Here is a 22,393-nt window from a genome sequence, read left to right as displayed (position 1 = left end):
TGGGAAAATTTCTCAAGTCGGCGTGGGAAACGTTTTAATGCTGTTTTGATATTCATTTTCAAGCTATTGACTCCATCAAATGAAGCGATTTCGTTAAATATGCCAAAAATGCAATCTGTAAAAGAGTGTTATAGTGATCTGAGATAGCGTTATAGTCAGATACAATGCTGTTCTTATAATATAAGAACAGCATTATAGCGAATCAGCGTAAAGCGAACCGCATTATAACGGGGGCCTACTGTACATTGTCTTCTAAAGAAAGAAGTAAATGGACATGAGGTAAACCACTTTTTTGAAATTCTATGGTGCAAATATAAGTTTTAGCAACTCCAAAATATTCTGTGTTTTAATCAGCCGCAACAGTTCCTGAACTTTAGCATTAAAATTCTAACTACAATGTCTGGCCGATTGTTGGGTGTTTCGTGAGGGAGTAAAGATTGTCGTATTTTGTCCCAATTTCCATTGCAGGTCATTGTGATAAATATATCAGGATTTCCAAATTTCCGAACAATCGCCATAGCATCCTGATAGTTAATGGTATTTCGAGGGCTTCCACTGAACGAAGATGGAAGCATAACAATACGACCTGCTCTTAGAATTTCATTTGCTGCTCTTGCATTTAAAGTGTCAGTGATTCCAACATAACTTTCAATTCTTAACCGAGATTGCTGATGCATTATAAACTTCAAACAATCTCATTCAATCCTACAATAATAATCAACTAATACTTGTTGAGACAGTTTTCCTGCATTTAATACAGGATTGAAATCTCCTGTGGGGAGTGAACCTCTGACTGCAATTTTATAGCAAACATATTCTCATAAAGTGAGCTGATGATGGATAGCTGTTTGTCTTCTGTTGTGCATCATAGAAATATGCCAACCAGGCTCTCCTCACAGCCAAATAAGTGGATATACCATAGGGTCAACATGCATGCTGTCATATTCTATAACTTGTATCTGCCCCTCTTGAGGGTAAACAGCAATCAAATGGTTGAACGGTGGTGCACCATCATGCAATTCAAAAATCGCAGCAACCTCTGATACTATAGGGCCATTAAAATGCCCATGGTCTTCATTTGGTTCATGACAGAACTTTAAAACAAAATCTAAATTGGGTTGTTGGTTTTCAGCAAATGCTCAGTTGTATTCATCATCCAGTTTTTCCTTCATGAATTTGTAAGTTCGAGCATATGGGTTAACATCATATAAAATTGTGCTTAACTGTTCAACGATTTCTTGGTTTAGGAGCCTATTTCGGGTTTTTGTATTCGAAAATTATTTGCCTGCACTAAATCTAATATTTATAATTGGCCGTAAGCCGGGATTTCATATTGCCCTGGAAATAAGGAACTGATAGAATGATGGATATTTCCCAAAATTCGAAATGCTTAAGGCCTACGACCGGACGGCAGTTTCACATTTGCTACAGAAGAAACAAAAGAGAAAGCATTATTGTATTTCCTGATATTTTCATGAAAATTTTTGGACAATTCATTGTCATCTGTATATAAAGAACTTATGTAAGCAGGCATTTCAGTTGCTGGCAATGACAAAATTGAATGACCCTACTCTGAGTCACAAGCTGGTACCAAAATCTGCTGGTTATTAGTTTCTCATGATGATTAGTAAGCGTGGGAAATATAAAATATTATGAATTACATATAATAATTAATATATAATTTTCATCCGTTTTACTTAAGCTAGATTTATGAATAATTAATTATTTAATCAAGTGATGAAAGACATAGGTAATACAGTCTAACACAATGTTTGCCAAGTAGAGCAGACAGGTTACTGGAACAGCACTGGGGTGGGATCCAGTCAATGATATACAATTTTGCCAGCAGAGACAAAGGGGTGATTATCCTATAACATAAGGTAACGGACAGGCTGCCTCTTGATATGAATCTGTTGGAATAGTTACAAAAAAGAGCAATAAGATTGGTCATTGGCTTGGTAAGGGTACTCATATCAAGAACAACTTGAGTTCTGTAAATTGCAGCATCTAGAAACTAGATGTCTATGAGCAGAAATGATTGAAGTGATTACATAAATAGACTGAGTAAACTAAATGGTGATGGCATTCTCGCTTTTCTCTTTCCTTTAATGGCTCTCTCTTGATTGCATTTACTCTCTGATTATATACACACACTTTAAAATTTGGTTAGATGTACTGACAGAGATGAAGTATTAAGTTAGACGTACTGACATGAAGGTCATTGTATCTAAATTTATATCAAATTCCAACATGCCGGTTCATATGTTATGAAATGTGTGTCCATGACCTCCTCAAAAAAAAAAAAAAAAAAACTAAGCAAAGCTTCCCATTGGCCAACTAAATCTTGAATCTTTGTCAAGTGAATGCCATTTTGTGCATACATGTTTAGAGAATATTTGACCTCCTTGTAAGAAAATAATACAATTTCTGGTTTGCGTGTTTCAGTTTTGGTTCACTTTTGGTTTGTGTGTTAACCTCTAGAAGTCCAATACCTACTAAATTCTCCTCCTACAATCTCCTCTTTCCTACAGGTTAGAATCCAACCTAAAGGATATCCTCCTGAAAACCAGATTAAATTTTCAGGCATAAACCTGGATTCTGAAATTCACTTCTCAGTTCATTGCACAAAGCTATTCTCTAATTTCCTTTCGGTTTATGAACAGGGATCCCAAATTTTAAAAACAAAAAACCGGGACTCTGTGAAATGCAGATCTATCTATGTCAGGGGCAATGTTTTCGAGCACAATACTTAATAGACTTTTAAAAGAAGTGTATCTGCATTAAGTAAATATACATATGAAATAACTATTCTAAAAAGGAATGAGAGAATACACATATGAAAAATTAACTAAGAGAATATTAAATATAAACAAGAAAAACCTTAAAAAAAATCAAGACAACCACTCATGTTTTTTGTTAATCCGTTCCTCATCCTTTGCAGTCCATAGGCTATAATCACAAATTTGTACAACTTCTCTCCCTCCTTATGATTGACAGATGACATGTTGCTATATATGTGTTTGCTTTCATCACTTCTGACATATTTATTTGAAGAATGGACTTTTTCTAAAAGCTTTAGGTCTTTTGATATAACATCAAAAAAGTCTAAACATGGTACGTCCTTATAATGGGTTTTAATAATCAAAATTTCTTTAACTGTGTCCGGCTGAAAGCAGTTTTTCTCATCAGTCCATAATGAATTCATCAAAGAGAAAATACATTCTACTGAGGTATTTGATCTTTTAAGACCATTGATCTTTTAAGACCATTGATCTTTTAAGACATATTTGATCTTTTTACCCACAAGTAACTTTATTTCATTACATGTTATTTGTTCCTTCTGAAAATGAGAAAATACTTCTTTCCATCTGTCTGCAGTCTTACAATTAGCATTATTCTCCGTTGAATACAATTTGACATTACTGCATTCATCAAAGAGACTTTCTTCATTTATACTGAGGTTAGGTAAGATAATCTTTATTTCCTCAGCACATTCTGTGAAATTTTCCCAACAAAAGGATTTTCTCAGTGAAATCCATTCTATATGTGCAAATACATTAAACGAATGAACGGTCCATTTTTGAATGTACTGAAGTGCAGTATTATAAAAACTTGCAGCATTTTTTTTTTGAATGATTCTTCAGTCATACCTCCTTTATGAAGACTTAAGTTCAGTTTTCACATCAACATGTAAGAATATTTTATTTCGTCGTATTATACGGTTTGTAATGAGGAAATCTATTTCTTTCTTAACATCAAAACCTGTTACCTCTTCACATTCAATTCCCTGAATAGCATCAGAAAATATCTTTATCTGACTTCTCAGAAATAGAAGAAATACAAAAGATTTCCTGTTGTTAAAAAAATTCACATAAAATATATGAACATTTATCCTGACTCAAGATATAACTCTGTAGTCCATCATAAAGTTCAATAAAACTATTCAGAGCTCATTCTAGTGAAAACCATCGTGTTTTGCTATGCCTTAGATCAGTTTTATACTCAATTTCCACAAAATCACAAAAACGTTTCAAATGTTCTACTCTGACTGTGAAATGGCGAAAATACTGAAGAACTTTCCACAGAATCACCTGAATATATTGGTAATATATCAACTGCAATTTGTACACTATTATGAATAATGTGTGCTGCACAGACTACACTTATTATTTTTCTGTTTAACTTTTCTTAAATTTTTGTAAATACACTGTTTTTGCCTTTCCTTTTTAAATCCACCAAAGTTTGTATTGGTATTATCTGATGAAATACCTAGTAGAGGCATATGATGCAAGAAAGCAAGCTTATGCAGCATCAGTAAAAAAAAACAAAAAAAACCTCCCATTTCATCCCTCCATTCGTTCCAAATGCCTGTCCAGCTCAGCCTTAAATTTATTTAGGCTATTAGCTTCCACAACAAAAGATGGAAGCCTGTTCCATCAATCAACTACCTACTGGCTAAAGGCAAATTTTGGCACATCTATTCTACAACTATCTTTCCTCAATTTGAAATTGTGCCCCCTCAGGTTCTTAGTCTGAGCAAGACGAAGAATCCCATCAGCATTCAGCTTGCTCAACCCATTCAAGGCCTTATACACCTCAATCAGATCACCTTGCAGGTGCCTACTCTCCAGGTGCTGCAATTTGCAGAACTTAAGCCTTTCTTGGTAAGAGCACTCCTTTATTCCCCTCACCAATCTTGTTGCTCTTCTTTGTACTCATTCTAGCAACTGACCTGTACACAGTACTCTAGATGTGGCTTGACCACTGCCTTGTATAACGGGATTATCACCTCTCTGTCCCGCTAGCAAAATTCCTATATATCACTGACAAAACTCCATGACCTGCCCTGGCAGCCCGTCTGCATTGTTCAGCAAACTTCATATTTGAGTGCACAATTACTCCCAGGTCTTTTTCACTTTCCACATCCCTGAGTGTAGTACCACCCAGTTGGTACGTTTCCCTTCGGTTATTGCTACCCATATGCAGTACTTTGCATTTTATCAACAACGTCATGTTTATTAGCAACTTTTAAAATGTAGTCAACAATAAGATCAGAGGTTTCTCCAGGGAGACTGCAAAATTCTAATATTTCTGTTGCAATGCCTTTATCCGGATAAAAATACCTCACTATAATCAGTACAATCTTTAGATCAGTGTGGTTAGAAGCATTTACAGCTAAGCAGTAATACTTTATATTTTTTAGGGCTTCCAGATTTTCATTCCTTGCTTGTGGTGATAATACATTATTATTATTTATTATTATTATTAGCTACATGGTGCAAGGAAGCCTGAGGCTTATGCTGCATCAGCCAAAAAAAAAAAAAAAAAATTCCCGAAGTTACCCTGAGAGAGAGAGAGAGAGAGAGCGTCAAAAGTAGAAGGGAATCACCAAGAGAGAGAAGAATGATGATATCCAGCTCAGGACCCTGGGTGTGCCAAGCCCATACTCACCAGATGTGAGCCTCTGGAGGTATTCACAGCAATAACCCAACATTTGGTTTGAGAACAGGTAAATTTTTTCTTTAGAAATGTTTTTAAAAGAGCTGAAGTACAGTCCATTGACTGGAAACTATGATTGTGTTTGATGGTATGATAAACGAACGTAGCCTCTTTTTTCGGCTAGATCTCTTTCTTTGTTGCCCAGAGTGTTTTTGCCTAAAATGACTTTAATGATTGACTGGAGGATTTTGCAGCCAGCAGCCTTATGTTTTTTGTGCTGGCATGATCAAATATATTTGCCTTTCCTTTATGACCAACACTAAGCACAGCACAAGGAACACTCCACTTTTGAGGACTCACCACTAACACTACTTTCTTTTATTAATGGGAATTGCTCCTATAAACAGTTAGTAAACATGCATTTTCTCTTCAGCATTTTAAAGAAGGATTATTTTTATATTCAAAATATAAAATTATTTATACATTCCAAATATAAAAATAATGAAACGCTAAAAGTAGAACACTGAGAAATTGACAAGAACACTGCGAACTGAGACAATGATTAACTCAAATCATTAAAGATATTTCACAACAAAGTAACACAATGATAATATATCTTGGTACTGGTCACACTATGTCACCACCATAAGGTTAACTGTGGGCATGGGCTATGTTGTTTTGAGTTATTTGTATAGTTGAGCTAGACTCAATATTGCCAGATATCAGGTGAAAATATTTGAGAAACAACACTGTTTTGAAAAAAAAAAAAAAAAGTCAGGACAGAGATCTGTAAAATCCATAAATCCGGGACGTGTGAGATCCTTATTTATGAAGAACAACCTGACTCATTCAAAATCCAAACACAATACAGAAATATTTTTCCATCTATGACTCACTAATCTGGTTCTTCACTTTGAAATCCACCCATCGGCCTATTGCATCAGCCAAATATTTTCTCATCAAGTGGTTAAATGCCAAGCTCAGACTTCCTATTGTGTTATTTTGACATCAAATGTGCCAACAATATAAAGCCATCCACTGTTTTGTGTTTATGATCACAGATCAAAGTGACGTCAACATCTGGGACCATCTTCAGTGGTGGATTCCACCCAAGGATGCTTCATTTCTCCAGTTAAAACTTTCCAGGTTGAAGAAATCTCACTATATAGTTTTTCTAGTAATAACCGACATACTAGTTTAAGTTAAACATTATTAAAATAAATAGATATATACATAAACAAAGTACTAAAACAGATATAAAATAAAAGTGTTAAAATATATATATATATAAGTAAAAAGCAATAAAATAGAAGTTTTTAGTGCGAGGTGTCCCTTCATCAGCTAGCGGTGTATGGTGTACTAAGTATATATATACATTGGGTAAAATAACATAAGACGACTGGACATGACTGCAAATCATAACTCCAATGCCGGTAACGAAGTTTTACGCATCTGTAAGGAATACCAGCACTCATTGCATTGCAGTATTGCAGACTCCATAATGGGGGTGTAAGTAAACTCCCCTATTATGATTCCTAGTACTGTTACAGCTGACTATGTGGAGTGCCTCAAGCCATGAGCTCCGGCAGTAATCATGTGACTAGTCAAAGGTTTCAATGTCGCATCAGGGGTCAAGGTTATGCTGCTCAACCCAATAATAATCAGCAACTGCAGGGCATTCAAAGTTAACAGTGTGGAGAGCCACCTCATGCTCTCAGACATGATCTTTTAACCTCTTGGCATTCTCACCAAAATAACACATCCTGCAATCTGGACATATAATATGGAAAATGGAACTGCTCCGTAAAAAAGGGAGGAATGGGTGTTTTCATTCTGGAAATAATGGAATACAATTTCCTACCCAGGAATTACCCACACAGTATATGGTAAGAACATAAAATTCTAGCAAGACATTCCAATGTGCCCAGATAATAAGGAATGTAGGCCACAGAGATAAATTCATTATCACGGGGAGGATTTGATCAAGTGACAAAATCGTGAGCTTGCAACTTACACCTATCCAGAACACCAGGGGGATAACCGCAATTAAAAAGCTGCAGTCTTACTTTAGAAATCTCCAATTGCCTACCACTAATGGAACCGGAATGTGTCTATGCACAGGTAAATAAGGTACAAGAAGTGCTGCTATGAAGATGTCCAGGAGTGTGTGCAGACCCACAATCAGTAATGTTCTGCTGTTGTTGAACATTATTGGATCAAGGAACATAACCTTGATCCCCACTATGACATTGAAACCTTTGACTACTCACATGATTACCACCAGTGCTCATAGCTTAAGGCAATCCACACAGTCAGGTGTAACAGTACAATGAATTGCAATAGGGGAGTTCACATACACCCCATTATGGAGTGTGCCATACTACAGTGTGATGAGCGCTAGCATTCCTTACTTATGCGTAATACTGCATTATTTATCAGCACTGGAGTTCTGATTTTTGATCATGTTCAGTCATCTCCTGTTATTTCAATGTGTGTATGTATATATATATATTCCGTCCAGGGGCCATTTGTGGTACGGGCTTGCAACCCCAGAGCACTACTTTATTCACCTCCATTTTAATTACTTTCTGCTGTTCTCTTTACTATATTTTATTTCTCATGAGCAATTAGGCTGGCAAAGCAATATTGAGATGCTATTTCTCTACTATTGCTACCTGTTTCTTCTATTACAAAGTTTTGTATCTTTTCCACACTACTTATTTTTTCTTTCCTCCCTCTGCTCGCTTTTTGCCTCATCTGTTTAATTGCTCGCTTCCCCATCACACGGGTACAGTTCCAGATTATGATTTCAACCCCCCCACACACAGGGCGCTACTTCAACTGACATATACACTGCAAGTGAACATTCAGTTCTCCTTCAATCACCATTGACAACAACGTCTTTCGGTCAATACAGACAGTAAGTTTTCTTGTTTTTTGACCCATCTCTTAGATATTTGTGAGTTTAAATCTCATACTTCTCTTTCCACAGGATTTTATTTTTATTTTATAGTTTATTTATTATTTTATTTTATTCTTCCTTCTGGTCTCTGTCGGGTCGGCTGTGATGTATACATATACCATTTACATATACATCATAACAGAAACAGAGACCTGGACTATTGTTGTGGCTCCTATGATTTTTACTGCTGACCCTTTTGATGAAGTAGTTAAAGTCCTAGGACCAACAGCTCTTGGTTCTTACAATTATTAATTGCATTTTATTTTTATTTCAGGTAAATTGATTTTTTACTTACAGGTTCTTCCGATTCTTCCATAGTTACTACACTTTATAAACCAACTCCCTCACCACATACACAAATATACTGATTTTTACCTTTTTGTCTATATATCTATATATATACACTCAGTACACTGACTAGCCGATGAAAGGACATCTCACCCTGAAGCTTCTATTTTATTGCTTTTTTTTTACTTATATATATATATATATTTTAACACTTTTAAGTATTCTAATGCTTTTATTTTGTATCTGTTTTAGTGCTTTATTTATGTATATATCTATTTATTTATTTATTTATTTATTTTAATAAAGTTTAACTTAAACCATCTGTCAGTCGTTAGAAATTATACAGTGATATGCAGCCCAAAGCCTGTTTACTAATGTTTTTCTAATGAATGTATGGCCTTTAATGTGTATGGTGTTACTGTTAGCTTGCAGAAGCTGTTTTTGTCAGAAGCTCGCAACAGACAGAATTTACATTTTGCACATCACTGCAAAGCCTACTGCATTATTCCTAGAGAATTTAGGTACAAGGAAGTCCTTTTCTTGCCATTGTGTGCTTTAATTTTGGTTTGAGAACTTTAGGAATGTGAACTGGCAGTGTGCATCAAGAATTAAAGAGAGTTAGCATTAATAAAGCCAGGCTCATGCAGGAGTTAAGAGGTTTGGTTTCTCCCTCCACTTTTTCTATTATCGTTCATGTTTTATGTTCTCAAGCCATACATGAGACAGAGGTTTACCATTTAACCCCAGGGGATCACATCTGGTGAGTATGGGCTTGGCACATACCAGAGTATGTGCCAAGTATGTGCACACCCAGGGTCCTGAGTTGGATATCATCATTCTTCTCTTTCTTGGTGATTTTCCTTTCTACTTCTGACTTTTGTTTTCACTCTCTCTCTCTCTCTCTCTCTCTCTCTCTCAAGGTAATTCAGAAATTTTTTTTTTGGCTGGTGCAGCATAAGCCTCAGGCTTCCTTGCACCATATGGCTAATAATAATAATAATAATTTGAGCAAACAAAGCAAATGCAATGCTTTACTGCATGAATCATATGCTATTAGGAACACTCATGGGTTGCACATGAGGGCTGAGATAATTCACAGAATTTAAGCAGCAAGCAATTATCTGTGGAACAAAAGGAGCTCCTAACATATGGCATGAAATTTGCCGTCCTTCCTTGGGAAACTCCTATTACTCCAAAATTCTGGCTATGGGAGTGGAAGTGTCATTTGGCTAATTACCTGAAGAAACTGTAAATGAAATTCGCTTTAGAACTGCATCCATCTTACAACATGCTGTTACCAATCTTAGATGTTATCAACACGAAGCCCTTACCTCTTTATGCAAAGATAATAACATTGCAATCTTACCCACCAATAAGAGCCAGCGTACTGTTATGGACAAATCTGATTACATATACAAGGCCCCCCCCCCTCTCTCTCTCTCTCTCTCTCTCTCTCTTCTGCAAGATCATGAAGTCTATGTACCCATACAGGATTCTCCCATCAAGATATTGGAGAAGTTGGAATCCAAAGTCAATAAGCTTGGGCATGCCTGGTTTCTTTCTAACAAAATTCTAAGAAACATTCGTTGGAAACTCCATGCAACAGGTTACCAGCTTCTGCAATTTTATGGACTCCTAAAGATCCATAAACCTGGTATTCCCTTGTGGTCTATTGTTACTCGTTGTAACACGCCTACGCAAGAACTTTCTACAACTGACCAACACTGTATCTAGCAGTGTGCAATTTTTACGTATTATTAAGGATAATGATCTGCCACCCGCTTTTCAAGAGTGTGATCATGAACCAGTTCCACTGAAGGAAGAAGTCGAAAAAGCTATCAGAGAACTAACATGTGGCAAATCACCTGGAATTGATGAAATCCCAACAGAATTGATTAAAGCTACAGGTGTGAAGGGTGCCGAGTTTTTTCATAAAATTATTGTAAAAATTTGGGAAATGGGACGGTGGCCATCAGACTGGAAGAAATCAATTTTCATCCCCTTACGAAAAAAAGGAGATCTGAAAATCTGCTCAAATTACAGGACTATTAGCCTAATTTCTCATGCTAGCAAGATTCTTCTTAAAATCATATTGAAGAGAATCTCAAGAAAACTTGAAGAAATGCCAGAAGAGCAAGCAGGTTTCAGAAGGGGTAGAGGAGCCAGAGATCAGATCTTAAGTCTACGACTGATTATTGAAAAATGCAAAGAATTCAATGTTCCAGTCGTTTTGTGTTTTATAGATTATGCAAAAGCATTTGATTGTGTTCAACATGAGAAACTATGGGAAACGATGACTATTGTGAGTTTCACAATCCACATAATTCAGCTGATTAAGCTACTGTACCAGGAACAGGAAGGAACTGTGAGAACAAACATGAGAAACGCAGACTTTTTCACAATAGGTAACGGTATCAGGCAGGGCTGTATTTTATCACCTCACCTTTTTAATTTTTATGCCAAAAATATTGTGCATGAAGCTTTGGAAGATTTAGAGACTGGCATCAAAATTGGAGGACTGAAGATAAACAACCTTCGTTGTGCAGAATGATACTGTGCTAATTTGTAATTCTAAGGATCATCTTAAAGAAACTCTGAGGAGAGTATGTGAAGCAAGTAAGAAAAAAGGATTGTTTCTGAATGTGTGTAAAACTAAAATTATTGTAAAATTATGGAGATTGGTGATAATCTTGATTCCAGTAAAGTGAAGGTTAATGGGCAAGATATTGAAGAAGTTGATGAATTTGATTACTTAGGGTCAAGAATAAATAAAAATAGTGACTGCTCAAATGATGTAAAGAGACGACAGGCAACTGCTAAAACACTGGTCGCTGATCTGATAAAATTATGGAGAGATCGTGATCTGCCCCTAAAGATGAAATTGAGAATCATTGATTCGTTAATTTTTCCAGTTGCCATTTATGGATGTGAAGGATGGAATCTAAAACTAATTGACAGGAAGAAAATTGAGGCATTTGAAATGTGGTGTTACAGGGAATACTGTGTATATTTCTTACTTGGATCGAAGAACAAATGAGTGGGTATTGAATAAAATTGGCAGGCCTAAAATTCTTCTTCGTAGCATCAACAAAAGAAAACTTGGCAAAGGTAAAGAAAGCCAACACGAGAACAATGAGAAATGTCGGATAACTTACGCGGAAAATTAGTTTCCTGATACGGCACTTTAGCGCTGCTCGCACGGTAAACGGACGGTAAGAGTTATCGGTCTGGAGCAAAGTCGAGAACGATATATTGATTGACAGGTAGGCATGGCAAACGATGTGCTGAATGGTGCGCGAACACAACACACGTAACATCAGTTTAGTATCACTCAGAAGCACTAATGGTAACGTGGCCTAATGAACGCTTTCCATAATGGTGAAAAAAGGTCAGGTTACCTCCACTTGAATCCCATGGGAGCTTGAACCCTTCCCAAAGGAAGGGGTAACCTAACCTTTTTTCTTTAGAATCACAGTGATATTTAGAAATACATTCATAAAAAAATAAATTTTTTTTATGACTGTATTTTTATTTTCTTGTTCAATAATATGCCCTAATGGTGAAAAAAGGTCAGGTTACCTCCACTTGAATCCCATGGGAGCTTGAATCCCTCCCGAAATGGAGGAGGTAACCTAACCTTTTTTTTTCTTTAGAATCATGGGGACTAGCACATAAATTGTTTATTCAAAATATTAATTTTTTATTACTGTACTTTTATTTTTAAAGACACTTGTGCGGATACACACGTATCATAACGTCAATCAACACCTCAATAGCTATTCACTATATATATACATACATATGTATATAATATATATATATATATATATATGTGAAATATAAGGAAACCTTTTCTGTTATTTCCTAACTGACCATTTAAGGTCAGGTTACGAAATATAATGAAAAATAAAGAAACCTTCTCCTTTTTTTGTAACCAAACCTAAATCAACAATATAGTAAAAACACTCATGAACTCCAAAAATCTTCTTTTAATAATGAGAAGAAGAACATAAAAATGAATGGAATGAAACTTTTATTAATTTAGTTTTCATCAAAAAATCAACCGTCTCATTTTCCTTACAAGTTTTTTTCCATCTTTAAAAGATTCATCGCTACTATTACCTGTTTACCATTCATCACAAAACTATTATGCACCGTTCTTTACTCATAAATACACATTATAATGCCAACCAATGACAACACAGTAGCATGTCATCTGTCGCACCCACCACCAATCATTTCATCGTTTGCCATGCCTACCTGTCAATCAATATATCCTTCTCGATTTCGGCTCCAGACCGACGACACCTACCGTCTGTTTACCGAGCGAGCAGTGCTAGAGTCCAGTGTCGGGAAACTAATTTTCCACATAAGTTATCATTTGGCATATTTGACATTGATATATCATTTGATATATCAATGTTGACATTTGTTTTAACAATTCAAAATTAATTGGATTTATTGTCCAAAAACTTCATGGGCTCAAATTTGGTGAGTATGAGCTTGGCACACCCGGGGTCCTGAGCTGGATATCATCATTACTTCTCTTTCTTGGTGATTCCCTTCTAACCTCTACTTCTCTCTCTCTCTCTCTCTCTCTTTCCTTGCACCATATGGCTAATAATAAAATAATAACTTGCAACCTTCAGGTCTCGAGGTTACCAATTTTTGAATATTGCACTGTGAACAGCATACAATTGATTTCACCAGATGAACAGCACAAAATTAATTTTTTCTTGTTAAGGTCTTGCATGTTTAAAGGCCAACAAAAGATAATACCCAGAAGGCACTACAATCCCTATCATGGATAAAGATATGACTAATTATTTCTAAGAATGACTTTCAAACTAAAATGAATATGGAAATTAATATGCAGAATACTGTGAGTAAATATGACAGTTTTAAAACAAAAAGCTATATAACTTATTCAAAAACATGTCACATACTGATTTAATATTATAATGATAAAGAACAGAATAAATTAACAAAAACTAATATATTACCAGGGATATAGAACCAGAATGTGAGCTGGGAATAACACCATGAACACTATGTTGAACACTTGTGGCACAAGGTGATGGTTGTCTCTCTTGCTTACTGCAAGCTTCAGGAGAACTACTACTAGGGAGAGATGAAGGAGATCTTTCCCGATGATAACCATTTGTAGTAGCCCCACTGACATCCAATAATGCTGTAAATATGAGAATGAATTCTTGTTATTCAATAAGAAATTTGGAATGAATAAAAATGTGAAAAAATAAGAGATGAAAATAAAACAAAACAAACCTGAGTTAGGTCGAGGGCTTACTGACGGATGAGGATGCTGAAGCAAACCAGCATCTGGAGGAGTATAACTAACAGATACAGGTAGAGGGGAAAGATCTTCTGTCATAGTTGACACTTGTGATGGCTACAATTACCAAAGAAATTCATATTTAATGAATAATTATTTAGACACTAAGTAACTGTATCCAAATAAAACAAATATTAAAATGGGCACACAGTGTACCTAACAGTCAATTTGTTCTTTTCTTTTTCTATAAATATAGCTTACCCTCTTCTCTCCTACAGAACCATAAGGAATTATAATATAAACTTTTTCTATCTACAATTTGGACATCACACAATAGCTAAGCATGTGTTCCTCTGTTCTACAAAAAGGAAAACCTCTACAAACTTCCTCTGTACATGCTTATCAATTTTTATACCTGGTGCTTATTGTTCTAATTTTGACAGATTTAGAATAATCAAATACCATATAAGAGAAATTATTAAATCAAGAGAACACCAATGAACAATAACTAAAGTTAACAAAATAACATGGTCTTCCAAATTTTCTTATATAGCATGGGATTTAAGTTATTGGAGTGTCAAGTATTTTACAAGGTTTTTTTTTCCAAGCAACTGCAAGCCTTTGGTATTTGATCTATCCAATAACATTTGGCTCAGGGTTCTTAAAATAACTTGGACAGATAATGATGTCCTGATTAGGATTAGTAGTGACATATGATGCAAGAAGACAAGATTATACAGCATCAGCCAAAAAAAAAAAAAAACATTTCCTATTCACTAATTCATTTGCTCCAAAAGGTTGTCCAGTTCTTCCTTGAATTCATTTGAGCTAGCAACTTCCACAATGCAAGATGGAAATTTGTTAATAGAAATCAACCATTCACATCTATTCTGCAACTCTTTTCTCAGTGTGAATTTATGCACTGCCAAGTGCATATTCTGAGCAAGAGGAAGAATCCCATCAGCATTGAGCTTGCTCAAACCATTCAAAGCCTTAAATAACTCAATCATCCCTCACAGGTGCCTAGTCTCCAGACCCTGCAATTTGCAGAGCTTGGGCCTTTCTTGGTAAGAGCACCCCCTCTGTTCCCCTCAACAATCTCATTGCCCTTCTCTGTACTCATTCTAGCAGCAAAATAAGGCCTCTAGGACTGTATGCAGTACTCAAGGTGTGGCCTGACCATTGCCTTATACAATGGGATAATAACCTCTTTATCCCTGCTAGCAAAGTTCCTGTTTATCATTGACAAGACACCATGAGCTGTCTGTCTGCACTGCCTTGAAAATTATATAAACTGCTTTGACAATTACCACAGGTCTTTTTCATTTCCCACTACACTGAGTGTAGAACTCTGGGGTTACTGCTACCCATGTACAATACACTGCATTTGTCTTTGTCAAGATCAAATATATATACAGGAAATACATATGTTGCAAGATCAAATACACATATAGGAAAGGTGCCATAGCATACTGATAAAATTCTTCCAATGACATCTTCATTCTTTATGGTGAAGTACTTCATCCAATACTAAAATAAGTACTGTACAATGCAAATAGTGGTCTACATAGCACAGAACTACAGCATTTCCTGCTGTTATCTTGTAGTTCCTTGTGGGATGAGGTTTCAGTAGACAAAATCCTTCGGGTAATTTTATTTAATAGTAATTTTTTTTTTAAACATTTAAATCCACAATGCGAAGTTTTATAGATCTTCAAGTACCGTGTTAATAGACTAGTAAAAGATATTAAACTTAACAATCCAATCAAAGACAACAATAAAACAAACATCCGCATAGTCCTCCCTTATCACAATGAACTCGTAGGACAGTTCCGCCGTTTATTTAACGACACTGATATCTCCCTCGTTTTTTCCACCTACAACAAATTAGGATCCTTCTTCAGCTCCTATAAAGACACACACTAATATCCTACAAACGACCTCAATAATATAATATACCTCATTAATTGTCAACCAAACTGTAATACATGTTACATCGGAAGTACCACAACCAAATTTAGCTCATCAAAAACATTCAACGCCCGTGCATACTATCATTTCCATAGTCTCACGTCTAACCAATCTGTTACAGAACTTACAATTCATGCCCAGACCCACAACCACACTCCCCTCATTGACTCTGCCATTTCCATCATTAAACTAAAATCCAGCTACAGAATACTTCAATATGAAGCCCTAGCTATTGAATGGTACCAGCACCACTCAAACCTTAAAATTCTAAATTCCAAACTCCCCTTCAATCTTTCCCCAGTTTGGAACCTCTTGTGATTAAAGTTCCCACATGTCAAAAAAGGCATCACGAGAGTATAATTTATTTCTTAAATACCATGTGCATTCACTCTCCACACATTGCCAACTGAAGACGTTTTAACTTACGAAAGTCCTCGTAATGACTATTGGCTTCACCATATTCACCTTATTTAGTTTTCAATTATTCTTTTGCTTTTTTACTTCAATGATAACCAAGGATTGATTGTGTACGCTTCTGTTTCCTTGCACCTATTTTAACTCAGTCAACACTTACCTATTTTCCCCCCTTTTAATTTTATTCAACTTAACAATTCAACCTAAATATTAACCACACTGCCTAAGTAAGCCATCGCAGATTAATTCAAGGTGAGTACCGTTTTCTAAGCATTCGCTATCTTTTACATTTAAATCCAATAAGCCTCAAAAGTACTGTATTTTCCAGCTTATAAGACGCACGGGCATACAAGACACACCCTAGTTTTGGCCACATATTTTGGAAAAAATAATAACCCTTCTATTATCCTTCAATACTGTTTACGGTGAAACTAAGAAGCGATCTTTTACCGATTGATGTAAACAAATATGGCGACATGGCATGATACGGGATGTAATCAGGGTTAGTTAGTTAGTTATGTTGATTTTTAGGAGCATTAGCAACTAAGGCTATATTGCTCTGGGAATATGCGGTGGTCATTCCCTAACCTCTCTGCATCCTCCGTATTTGGTGGTGATGGGCTTGAACCCCGTCTAATCAAGAAGGGGAAACGATGACTATTATGGGTTTCCCAATCCACATAATTCAGCTGATTAAGCTACTGTACCAGGAACAGGAATGAACTGTGAGAACGAACATGGGAAACGCAGACAATAGGTAACGGTATCAGGCAGGGCTGTATTTTATCACCTCACCTTTTTAATCTTTATGCCAAAAATATCGTGCGTGAAGCTTTGGAAGATTTAGAGACTGGCATCAAAATTGGAGGACTGAAGATAAACAACCTTCGTTGTGCAGAATGATACTGTGCTAATTTGTTTACGGTGTTTTAGATACTGTTTACGGTGAAACTAAGAAGCGATCTTTTACCGACTGATGCAAACAAATATGGCAACATGGCGCCATACAGGATGTAATCAGGGTTAGTTATATTGGTTTATAGGAGCATTAGCAACTAAGGCCATATTTCTCCGGGAATATGCAGTGGTCATTCCCTAGCCTTTCCGCATCCTCCGTATTTGGTGTTGACGGGCTTGAACCCCAGTCTAATCAAGAAGGGTGTGCTATGCACTGCTGCTGCTGCTCCTTCCCACCTGGCTACGGAGGCACCATGTAATCAGGGGGTAGGTATTAAAAATAAATTAAATGGAGTTACATTTATTTTTTAAAATTTTTTTATTAAATGGACTTACAACATGGAGTTTTTATTCAATTCATAAAACAAGAAATTTTTAAAAATATTTATTTGTTCTAAAGATTATGAAATATCTGACATTTTCATTTATCCTTAAACCCTAAAAAGCCGTTACTGAAATCATCATAATATTCAAGATATTCAATGTCACCATCGTCCATGTTATGAGCGATCTCTGAGTCAGATGAATCTGTTTCCTCACACAAAAGGTCATCTTCTGTGCCATCAAGAGCATTGGTGATGCCACACTTCTTAAACGATCGTACTATTGTCTCCGTTTTAATTTCATTATAAGCATTTTTGACCCACTGGCAAACCTGTACAATGGTAGGTCTTTTGATGAGCCCTGTTGATGTTAGTTGATGCTGTGGGAGCATCATCTATTTATTCCATTCTTCACGCATGTAGTCCTTGAAAGGACTATTTATTGATACATCCATGGGTTGCAATTGACCCATTAACCCTCCAGGAATTACAGCCATTTGCGTGTTTAAACTTTTTAATCTTATCTTAGTACAATTAGTTAGGTGAGACCGTAACTGATCCCAAACGAGAAGCGACGGCTTCTTGCGAAGTCCACCATGACGGCACGACCACACCTTTTCCAGCCAAAACCTCATGCCATGCTCTTCCATCCCTCCTTTGGGGTGAACTTGAATAAAAACTCCTGCTGGAATGCTTTCTTTCGGCATTGTTTTCCTTTTAAATATTAGTAATGGTGGTAACTTAGTACCATCAGCACAACATGCCAGCACTGCTGTAAAATGGGATTTCTCGTTGCCGGAAGTTTTAATGGTCACAGATTTAGCACCCTTAAAATCAACTGTCTTATTAGAGGGAACATCAAACGTCAATGGAACTTCATCCATATTTGCAATTTCACTAAGTTCAAAGCCATTTTCTTTTCTGACTTTGATAACATATTGGTGAAAATCAATAATTTTGTTTTCGTACTCCTCAGGCATTTTCTGTGCTATTTTTGTTCTTGTTCGCATCACTAATCCGTGTCTCTTCATAAATCTATAGCACCTGTAAAGTCATCATGCCCTCTTGCAGCTGCCCTCAATTTAGCTTCAGAAATTATATTTTTAGTCGTTATCACAATACCTTGGCTCCTCTGATCTGTAACCCACGTCTTCATCTCATTCTCCAGTTCCTCCCATCTAGCTTTTTACTTGCGAAGGTTGTGTTTTGACTTTATTGCTTGTCGAAGTTTCTCCTCTTGCTTTTGCCAGGCACGTACCATTTTCTCGGTAGGAGGTGGCCCAAAATGTCTTTCAGCAGCATGGTTCCCATATTGCTTTGCAAATTCTATTACTTGTAATTTAAAGGCTATTGTGTAGCAATGCCTTCTCAACAACTCCATCATAACAGGGTATCCTGAAATTTATAAAAAAATTATTGATAAAGAAAATAATAATAATAATAAAATTAAATACGGTAATATTTTTTTCTCAAAATAATGGTAGTAAATTAATAAGAGGAGTTTACCTCAATATAGTACGTAGAACACTTCCCTACTAATATTATTATCAACGTAGAACATATTGAGTATTACAGCTCTGATTCATACTATCAAAATAATGGTATACGCTTGGGTAAATGTTCAACCAATAATGAAATGTTTGTTTCTGAAAAAAGCTGACATAAGTAACGTAACAGAAATTCTTACTCACACTAAGACAAATACGGGCGTCACTTTCTCTTTGTAAAAGACGGTTGGAATTGAAAACTCCCAATCCAGTCTTATTAGCCCGTGATACCATAAAAGTGCGAGATCATAGAGGAATACCATACAAGTGCAAGATCATATTATAGAGGAAGCAAACATATGGGAAAATGAAACAAGTTTTTACTTACGTCTGATTGTGAGATTCATATCACGCAGATTTCAACAAATTTTCCTCGAAAAAAAAAAAGATTATTGGTATGTATTTGGTGGTGATGGGCTCGAATCCCGGTCTAATCAAGAAGAATGTGCTACGCACTGCTGCTCCTTCCCACCTGGCCACGGAGGTGCCCATGAAGAAGCGTTCAAAATCGATTCTTATAACCGGAACATATGATAATGATGAGGGTGCAGTGCAATTCCCATTATAAATATGACCTTTTAGAGAGATAAATAACTTAATAATATAGAAAAATTTTCATCTTCCAAAGGCCTTGGAACAAATTGGCAAAAAAAAAAAAAAAAACACAATATGTTATTGCATTTACATTATATTTTCACAATACCTCCAGATTTATCACAATACCTACAGATGCAAAATACGGTTCCATATTTTTTACAGTTTTTGCCGGCCAGCAAAAATTTACGTAAAGTCCAATTTGTGTAAGTCGAGTATTACGTAAGTCAGGCAGTTCCTGTACTTTCATAATTGCTTCTACAATTTTTAACACAGCATACTGTAAATTGAGTAGATTTTTAGGTCCTGTGTAATTTGTACCTTTTGCCTACATATTTTAAAGAGTTAACCTCTGTCGCCTTTTTTGCACTCTCATCTTCCTCTGCATTCTTTTCCTCTTCGTGGAAATTTTCACATATCCAGCAAATCCATATTTGCTAATTTTTTGATACTGTAATCCAGAAATCATACAATGCAGAACTGCTTTCTAGCCAGAATGCATCAGAACTGAGTTCTGAAAAGTTTCTTCAAAAATTAATAATAATCAGAAGTAATTAATAAGAATTATAGGATGCAATGGAAAAAATTAAGATTTTTTTTCATGCAATAAAACCATGTTTTAGAATTATTTTCTTTGTTTAATATGTTCTAAGAATACTTTTACTGTATCCTTTTAATTTTGTTTTTATTTTTTTATTGTTATTTTATTTATTTATTATTATTTTTTTTTTTTCTGTTTGGGGAACATGGCCTGTAGTTGTGAAATTACCAGTTCACAATTAGCCAGGTAACACAGCTTTTACTAAAATTTATTTGTCAGTTAGTGAACAAAATTACTAAGCAGGATAATGGCTTTAGTTAGTACTACTGTTATAATAAGGACGATAAAAGTAGAATAAATCTCATCCTAAGGAAGAAATAACATATTTTCATTCACATAAAGTAACATTAACATCATACTGATAAATAACAACTAAATAGTATATGTTATATTTAAGAAAACTGAAATGTATTGTAATTTTGGAACTCTTTATCTTGCAAAAAGAAACTTCAAGTACATTTACACTGGTATTCAAAGAAAGTACATCACCTAGGAATTTCACATTTCTAACCCTTTTTCGCGATGGTATGTTACATTAATGACTAGTATCATAAACAGAAATATAAACAAAAGATATTTATTAACACTTAAGGCAAAGCTAAGTCATATTTGACAGGTGCTCTCAAAATATTCCAAAATGAGCATTTGCAACCTTTATATAGCAGTTTTGGTAAACACGACAATTATGGCTGAAATGTTATTAGAAGCCCTCAATTTGCTTCAGTTTATCATTTTAAATGGAAAACAAAATGAAAAGATCACCAGGTACAAACTAAACTAATATAAGTGGTAGATGACAGGATGCCTCCTTGCCTCAAACCTGATGTTATTTCAAAGCTCTCCCTCAATCCCATCACTGTTCTTACTTTGCTCAGTGTAAGAATATGAGAATTGAGAATATGTGCACTTTGGTGCACATATTCTCAATTCTCTCCACAAGATGTTCTTCTATCCCCAAGTTTCTCAAAACCTCCCACACTTTCTCTCTCTTTATGGCATCAAACACTTTTTTTATATCCAAAAATGCCATCTATAATTCTTTATTGTGTTCATAACACTTTCCCATCAGTTGCCTGATGCAGAAAATTAAATCCACCGTCAATCTGCCAGGCCTAAAGCCATACTGTTCCTCAGCCATCCTATTTTCAATCGTTCCTTTTATCTTCTGCTCTAACACTCTCTCATACAGCTTACTCACATGTGATGTCAGTGTGATGCCTCTATAATTGGAACACTTTTTCCTGTTCCCCTTCTTGAACAATGGGATGATCAAACCTTCTTTCCAGTCCTTCAGCACCTGTCTCTCATCCCAGATCTTACAGAACAGTCTGTATGTCCAAGCTATCCCTGCCTTGCCTGTAGCCGTCAGTATGTCATCCATACCAGCAGACTTACCTGTCTTGATGTATTTCCATGCCTACACTACATCATTCCACGTCAAGTCTGTGTGTTCTCTCTCTGTATCTTCGCTTCCATCCCCTCTTCTATGATCAACCTGTCTTTGTCCCTTTTCTTGGCTGTCCTGCACATTCAACAGATTTTCAAAATACTTCCATATTTCTCTTATCTCTTCATCCTTGGTTATTAGGTTCTCATTCTTATCCATCAAGTATTTGCTCTGTTCACCATCTCTTCTTCTATTCCTCACCATACCATACAGTGTCCTTTTATTACCATCTACATCTTGACATAGAGTTTCACTCCATTCTTCCAACCAATGTCTTCTCTCCTTGTTAACTATCCTCTTAGCCTCTCTCTCTCTTCACAGTTTCATATCTCTCTTGATTTTCACAGCCTCTCTCATCCTATCATTCCACCATGGTTTGTGGTTCCAAACATGAATTACGGCTTCCTGAAGTTCATGAAGGGTCTTTGGTTTCTTTCAAGCAACTGCAGATTCCACACGATGCCAACAGTTCTCTATATAATTCAGGTCCGAGATGTTTCCTGGCCAGCTAAGAGTTCGTAATGGACAGTTCTTCCAACTATTTTTTCACCTGTAAC

At 35.9% G+C, this 22,393-nt stretch overlaps 1 protein-coding gene across 3 annotated transcripts in view; it reads right to left on the bottom strand.

Moving 5' to 3' along the window:
* The window catches only part of LOC150086979 (myocyte-specific enhancer factor 2C-like), a 306,192-nt gene that overhangs the window by 94,217 nt on the left and 189,582 nt on the right, over positions 1-22,393 (bottom strand). For all 3 annotated transcript variants that reach the window (XM_090371724.1, XM_090371725.1, XM_090371722.1), the window contains exons 5-6: positions 13,976-14,099; positions 13,693-13,880 (exon numbers count right to left, since the gene is read on the bottom strand). In XM_090371724.1, coding sequence (XP_090227850.1) covers positions 13,693-13,880; positions 13,976-14,099 — 312 coding nt within the window. The remainder of the gene's footprint in view (positions 1-13,692; positions 13,881-13,975; positions 14,100-22,393) is intronic.

The sequence above is a fragment of the Mastigoproctus giganteus genome, chromosome 4 (assembly GCF_048544385.1).
Source record: "Mastigoproctus giganteus isolate SK-2022 chromosome 4, ASM4854438v1, whole genome shotgun sequence".
In the NCBI taxonomy this organism is placed as follows: Eukaryota; Metazoa; Arthropoda; class Arachnida; order Uropygi; family Thelyphonidae; genus Mastigoproctus; species Mastigoproctus giganteus.
This window is presented reverse-complemented; position numbering and strand designations above follow the sequence as displayed.